The sequence below is a fragment of the Cupressus sempervirens genome, chromosome 5 (genome assembly GCF_028749045.1).
Source record: "Cupressus sempervirens isolate cs-2001-9-10 chromosome 5, ASM2874904v1, whole genome shotgun sequence".
Taxonomy (NCBI): Eukaryota; Viridiplantae; Streptophyta; class Pinopsida; order Cupressales; family Cupressaceae; genus Cupressus; species Cupressus sempervirens.
The window spans coordinates 844488656-844496306 of NC_143122.1; the positions used below are offsets into that span (position 1 = coordinate 844488656).

A 7651-nucleotide genomic window follows, 5' to 3' on the forward strand; every position below is an offset into this window, starting at 1 on the left:
AGTCGGTCGGGTGATTACATTTTGACATACCAACGAACACATAGGCCTCTTCGTGTTGCGCTAAATTTCATTATTGTTTTTTTACCGATAAGACCTAGGAAATTGTTAGTGATGATGAAACCTCGATGACACGCAGGTTCCATCAAGGTCTTGGTTGAGATATGAAGAGCGTGCAAGAGAAGTATTTTCGATGTCATCCGCTATGGAATTTGTCATGGAATGCCTTTGGCCATTACGAACGAAAAACATCGAACAGGTTGAAACTATCGGGGGTTCTTGTTGTGACGTTCCATGAGTTCAGTCTTTTTTGAGGCAAATAGGCATGGTCCACAAATGCCGAATATCATAGACATCCATTTTTTTGTACATTATTTTAATGCCTCGTCAGTTTTTTTTCTCTAAGAGGAGTTAATTAAGCCGAGAGGCTTCTACAATGGGAGTACATTTTGTTGTAAACAATCTAACATTTTGAAAAAATATGATAGGTAGTTGAACAGTTATACCACGTCCTTTATTAAAATTCCATGTGGACTTGACCAGCAATGCTTAACATTTATGCTTCCCATTCCCTCATTAATCACACTGTATTTTGGTTTGAACGCTTCGATATTTCCAAACACTAAACATGCGTCCTGTGAGTCCATAATTCTAAACGTCAGGTCCAGTCAGGTCGTCATCAAATAACAGTTTATTGCTGACAGTGTGAAGACATATTTAGATGTTTCTAAATATATTTCTTCATCATTCACTCGACCAAGAAGAGAGTGAATAATCTGTTATGACAAGAAAACCAAATGTCTTGCCTTATGCTCCATTTTTATGCATTACATGTTTTCAATTCTTTGAAGTTTAACCATCACACATCAACATTATATATGGCAAGAGCCAATTTTCTTTTTTATGCAACATTGTATTGAAAAACAAGATTGATATTCTAATTTCTATTCAACATTGGATTGAAGAACAGGATCAATATTATGATTTCTATTCAACATTGGATTGAGCAACAGGATCATTATTCTGAGTATGTATGTTTATGTGTTTTGATTTCTTCTATTTTTGAAACTTTTATTGTGTTGTTTTTTCTTATTTTCAAAGCTCTATAATTTCCTTAATTTTTCTTAGAAACTTTGATAGAATAGAAATTTTTCTCAATTAGAAACATTGTAGATTTGTATTTCTTCCATTTTAGAAACTTTTATTGTGTAGTTTTTTCCTATTTTGAAATCTGCATAGTTTCCTTAAATTTTCTTAGAAACTTTGTTATATTAGAAATTCTACTCAATTGCAAATTTCTTTCTATTTCTTTCTCTTCATTCAAAACATTAGATTTTTAGAATTTAGATATTATAGTATTAATTAATCTGACTTCTTCATTAGATTATTTGAATCAATGATTATATTCCTCTATCTATTATTAAAATAATATTACAAAGCTATTTTAAAATAATATTAATAATGGTAATTGTTTGCAATTTTTATAATTATATGTTTTTATTTTTTATTTTTATTAATGAGTAGTAATCTTTTTAATAGATAGATTAATTTTAATATATAAATTTTTTGATTATACTATTTTTCATGTTATATTGTTAAAATTTAGATATGGTCTCAAATTATTGATATTAGAAAACCTTATAAATTTGTTTAGATTTATTTACTATGTGGATTAATAATAATAATTGTTTGCAATTTTTTATAATTATATGTTTTACAATTTTTAAAATTTATTTAGTTAAATAATTTGGTCTCGAGAAATATATTAGTATAAAATTATGATTTAGTTAAATTAATATTCAAAATATTTTAACAAGAATAAAAAATGTAGTAGTAGATGGGTTCAACGTTATTTTTAGATTTGATCTTGTAAGATTTTAAATCTTTATATAAGTGTTGCATTCTATAAACTATCATCATCATGTTGAAGAGTAGTAGATAGATTTTAGATCAACTAATTATATAGTATGGGTCATGTGAACTATTATCATGATGTTAAATAAAAGTAGATGAGATTTATATCAATTATAGCTCCTACAAACTATTATTAAGATTTTCAACAAAAGTAGAATAATTTTTAATCAATTAATTATATGCTATAGGTCCTATGAACTATTATTGTACTATTAAATAAAAGTAGATGGATTTGAGATTAGCTAATTATACTATTATAGGTTTTATCAACTACTATCATGATATTAAATAGTAGTAGAATAATTTAGATAGGCTCATTATACATCATGAAGCAATTTAAATGTAATACTTTAAGGAAACTTTTTAATAAAAATAGGAGTTGTTTTTTTAAGAAATAGAAAATTAATTTGAAACCAATCCATTATATAGTTTATCAAACATCCAAGTTTAGATAAATAAACATAGATACACATGTACAATTATAATTAATTTATATATTTATAATGCATGATACATTAATTTTTATTAATGAGTAGTAATATTTTTAATAGATACATCATTTTTAATATATAAAATTTTAGATTATACTATTTTTCATGTTATATTGATTGATCAATATTATTATATTGTTGTTATGCATCCTTTGAGAATAGACTTATGGGAAAGTAATTTTTTATTGCTTGATAATAAAAGAAAGTTTAAAATTATAGGTATCATTTAGTTATGTATTTTTAAAGAACAAAATTTATGAAAAAATAATTCTTAAAAGCTTTGTTACAATAGAAACTACATGGTCTCTAACTTGTCTTGTGATATATGTAAGAAGTAGGTCCTAGGCCTTGATATAATCTCTAATATTATTTTCAAATTTTCTCAAATTTATAAATTTCAACCTTATATTAAAATAGATTAGAAAAGTTCAATTAGATCTATCAACTAAGTCTGAAAGATTAATACACATTTAAATGAAATGATGGATTTGGAAATTTATATTTTATATTTAAGAACGTCTTTTAATTTTTATAAATTTTATTCTACTTATAAATCTCAATTTTAACGTCTATCAAACTATGAAGTAAATAAAAAACAATATTTCATGAAATGTTATCTTTTTTCTCCTTAATATTTGAAGTTAGGTTTTACTATTAAATTTTTAAATCAAAGATTAGAAAATTATATAAATAATATTAAGAAGATATAAGGTTTTTGTTAAAAGAAATTAAATGCGTATAATTATGTCAATAAGAAAGAATCAAACAAATCTTCTTCGCTTTCAAATACCAATTTATTGCTATATATGCATAGCTTAATTCTTGTCATTTTGATACTGACCATTTTTTATCCTTACATTATAGATATCAGAAAAAAATTTACTATGGATGCTCAACAAAATAATTCTGAGAACACTATCACAAGCCCACTTCTTCCAAACGACTTGGTGCAATCAAGCCAAATTGTCAAAATTATTTGGATAGTTTGGAAACAATCATTTCTGGGTCTTGTAAAAAAAATATAGATGAAATTCATAATGCGAGCTTTCATGTTCGAGGTGTCCAAGATTCTCAAATCTTGCAGATGGGACAACATACAAAGGAAATTCATGACGCACGGAAGAAATCATTTCGGTTCTTTGAATTTATGAAAGACATCTGCTATGATGAAGAGCACATTGATGGCGAAAATAACCTTTTCCTCACTGATGAATTCCACATGTTTTTGCATCACTATAATGAAATCTAGGAGTCATATTATTTGACATTATCAATTTTTTTTATTAATTTGTCTGTTCGACTTATCAATTTTGATGAACGTATGTTATTTTTCCTTTGTCTTAAATAAATTTAGTATTATACATACAAGACTATTTGGTATTTAGTATATTTGTAGATCTTATCTACACAAAAAAGTTCCTCCTATATGTATTTGTGAATTGTTAAACTATTAATTAGAAATGAATAAATATCTATCTTATCTAAAGTGCAATCCCATTAAATTAATGTGATATTTTAAACCAATTTTATAAAAATTAATTTACTAAATCTACTATTTTTTTAATGTTTGGTTACAAATTTATTTCATAGAAATGAATAAATCAAGTATGAATTTCCAATCGGATCAAGAAAGAAGACAATACCAAATGGAGCAACAAAGAGCATACCAGAGAGAATACCAGAGAGAGTATCGTAGACAACGAGAAGAGCAAATGACACAAGCTGAAAGAGAAGAAGAAAGAAGAAGGAAAAATGAAGTCCGGTGACTAAATTATGCTAGAAGAAGGGCATGATTGCTAATACAAGAATTGGAATTACAAAATAGGGATAGAATTCCCTGTCAATGAACATCTAATGAAGTATCTCATTTTGAAACACAAGGAAGAGATGAAGTTGATTTTGAATAAGTGATAGGTACAATCAAGCATTACCTGTATTTGTAGAAATGAGTCGCCAGAATAAAAATTCAAGAACAACAGACCATGTTCCTAAAACATCTCATCCTACAAGCCAAAATGGGATAAATTTAGGTGGACAAGGCAACAAAGAAAATATACAAAACCCAACTGTATTTCTTAAGAATAATTTCTATAGATCCCAAATGCAGTTTCGACAATAACTGGATAGCTTGAAAATGCCACAGATGTGTTATATTTGTCAGGAATGTTATCTACGAATGAAAGTGGTCCGTACATTAGAAGGTCCAGTATGCAATAGATGTTGACCAGAAGGCTGTGATCAACCAGCCGCCTTTCGCAGGCAATTTCTAGTGTAAACGCCCCAAAGCTGTACACGTCAGCTTCTAGACTGGTTTTCCCTGTTATGTAGCACTCTGGAGCAACATACCCCTGCGTGCCCGCCACCATGGTCGTATGGGAAGCCTCCTGGTCACGTTCCATCAGTCTCGCCAAACCAAAATCACCCAACTTGGCATTGAAATCAGAATCCAGCATTACGTTGCTTGCCTTCACGTCTCGATGAACGACACGCTGGTCCCACTCTTCGTGGAGATAAACAAGAGCAAAGGCAATGTCACAGGCGATACGATATCTTCGGCTCCAATCCAGCGTATCCTCCTCTTCCCCAAAAACGTGTTTATCCAGACTCCCATTTGGCAAGTACTCGTAGACAAGAAGTAACTCTCTCTTTTCGTGGCACCATCCTAAAAGACGCACAAGATTACGGTGTCTCAACCTGCTAATTGTTTGAATTTCAGAGACATACTCCTTTCTTCCTTGTCTCAATCCTTGAGCTATTCTTTTCACAGCCAACGCCTCCCCGGTGTCGGGCAGGATTCCTTTGTAAATGCTGCCGAAGCCGCCTTGTCCAAGCTTTTCTTTCTCGCAGAAATTTCGTGTAGCGGCACTGATCTCGGCGTAGGAAAAGCTTCGGGGGCCATGAGAACAGCATTCATCCAGCTCTTGATCGCTCTCTTCCCTAGCCTTACCTTCTCTTCCCCTTTTTCTGAAATACTGCCACCATCGAACACCTATGAAGCCACATAGGACCACAACAACGAAGAACACGCATATCAAATAAACTTTCACAGAAAATCTATTTGCATTGCCATTTCTAGGTAATTCACCAGGAGGTCCGACTTCCCACGAATATTCAGAAGTAAAATTCCAAACTTTTACGATGTGCGTCTCTCTGTACTCTCCAGTGGCAGCTGAGAAGCCAATCTTGATGTACTCTGGTAGATAGTTGCTCAGATCTATTGTGTGGTTAAATAGAGGGATTTTGGGTTTAGAAGAATTATACCAGAGAAAGAAGTGCAGAAGCTTTTCTAGACCGTCATAATCCACCCAGGCATCCCATGTCGCGTTTGTGAGATTTTGGTGTGTAGAGCGATTGAATAGACTGGATGTATTGAGCGGAAAAATGAACTTCGAGAAAATGCTATTGACATCGATCCCAACATGATTGTCATCAAGATCCCAATCGTTGTTGTATGTATCAAACTCCGCATTGTACAGCAACCATCTGGTAAGATGATTGTTTAAAGCTTTCCTCATTAAACAAGCCAAGAAATCCACCATAAGCGTCCTCTGGTGGTTCCAGTTCGAATGGTGCCATGTAGAGTGCAAGTCCATCTCCATGATTATCGTATATTTCGTTGGTAAGATCAATATTGAATTGAAAGTAAGTTGAAAAATTGGCCAGAGCTTAAAGTTGAAAAAGTTGAAAGTAAAGCATCTACTTAGATAGCTTTAGTTTAAATAATATAGAACTAAAAAAATCCATAATGAAAACTTGAAATATATTAACACCCACAACTTCAAGTATGTGTACCTCAATAAAATCATTCTGATTCCAACATGTTTATTGAACCACCCATGTATATTGTCTAATTCATGAGCTCGGAAACTCTAGCCATTTTCTTGAATGTAAATCAAATAGTTTACACTTTTTAATACTTTATATATCTACCCAGCTCCACAATAGTTCATCCTAAGAGATCACCCAAGAAGATCAATTCAACTAATCTTTTTTTGTAGTATAATCTAAAAACATACCACATTTATTAACTTTTACCTCTAACTCATAAGAAGAGCAATAGAACGGAGAGATTGTAGACTTAAGCGAGTTACTATAAGATCATCTATGCTTTTAAGTGAAATAAAAAAATCTAGAATAGGAAGGTTGATGAGCTCCTCAACAAAAAAAATAGAATATAATATAGCTTGCATTCATGAAGCTATTATAAATTTACCATGATGGAAGCACAAATGAGCCTCTTGGAATAGGAAAGGTTCATGCTGCAGAACACTAGGGATGAAACTACAATTATTTCACTAGCAACATCTAAGCTAGGATCCTGCCTATCAATTTTATATGTAGTTCTAATAGCATCCATATTCCCTAGCCTCTACAGACATTTATGGTCATTGTAGGGATCACCAGCTTGCATAATTTAAGGCAAGTCTCAATAATGTATCTACCAACTTGAGATAGAGATAGTGATTCATAACTAAAAGCATTCACACAGTTTAAACTTTATACCTAAACAAATATAGTGCTTGGGTGAGCAGTAGTCTTGAGAAGATATTTTATGGCCTTAGCATATGGAAGTCTTTTCATTGGAGAGCTCACTACCATGAATCTACCAAATTCCAAATAGCTCCAAGAGAGCATTGAGCTATTTAAGTTAAAATTGGGCATAGATTATTGAGCTAGAAGAGGAGACATTCTTGGGCACTAAGGCTTGACATAACTTTGAAAGTTGGTTGATGGGGTTAATGGGGTGTGATGGAAGGATTGTGATACGTAGACACTATTTTTTCTAGATAGATCAGAATAAGCTTACTTAGACCTTGTAAATGATCTACACAAAGTTTACTTAGACCAACCACTAGTTATGAAAATAAGAGGAAAGGTCAAAGAACCACACAATGTGGTTTGCGATTTGTCTCATACTTTATTCATGCGATAATTCTATAAGAGGTTCTTCTTGCAACCACCTGTACCATGTGCTTCCCCTCAACATATTAAAGCCAAGTCAAGTAATGACCAAACTTTGTGTCAAGAGTTTGTCTTACCATTGGCTTGAACAATATGGTATTCTTGCTTTCAATAATGATTATGACACAAAATGTGAATGGGATATAAGTAAAATGCATAAATGGTTTTTTGATCAAATGCTACAATCTACAGTAAAATACAAGCTCACCGTGCTTAACTAACCAAGGAAGACTCTTGTCTAGCATACAGATGTCTATCTAGTATGTAGAGGTAAGGCATTTAAAATT

General features: G+C 31.6%; 1 protein-coding gene across 1 annotated transcript; it reads right to left on the bottom strand.

The window, feature by feature from the left end:
* Window positions 1-4477: 4477 nt before the first annotated feature.
* On the bottom strand, window positions 4478-6001 carry LOC149558533 (L-type lectin-domain containing receptor kinase IX.1-like). Its single transcript, XM_089830898.1, has one exon. It carries the CDS (start codon window positions 5999-6001, stop codon window positions 4478-4480), a length of 1524 nt encoding a protein of 507 aa, XP_089687024.1.
* Window positions 6002-7651: the final 1650 nt, after the last annotated feature.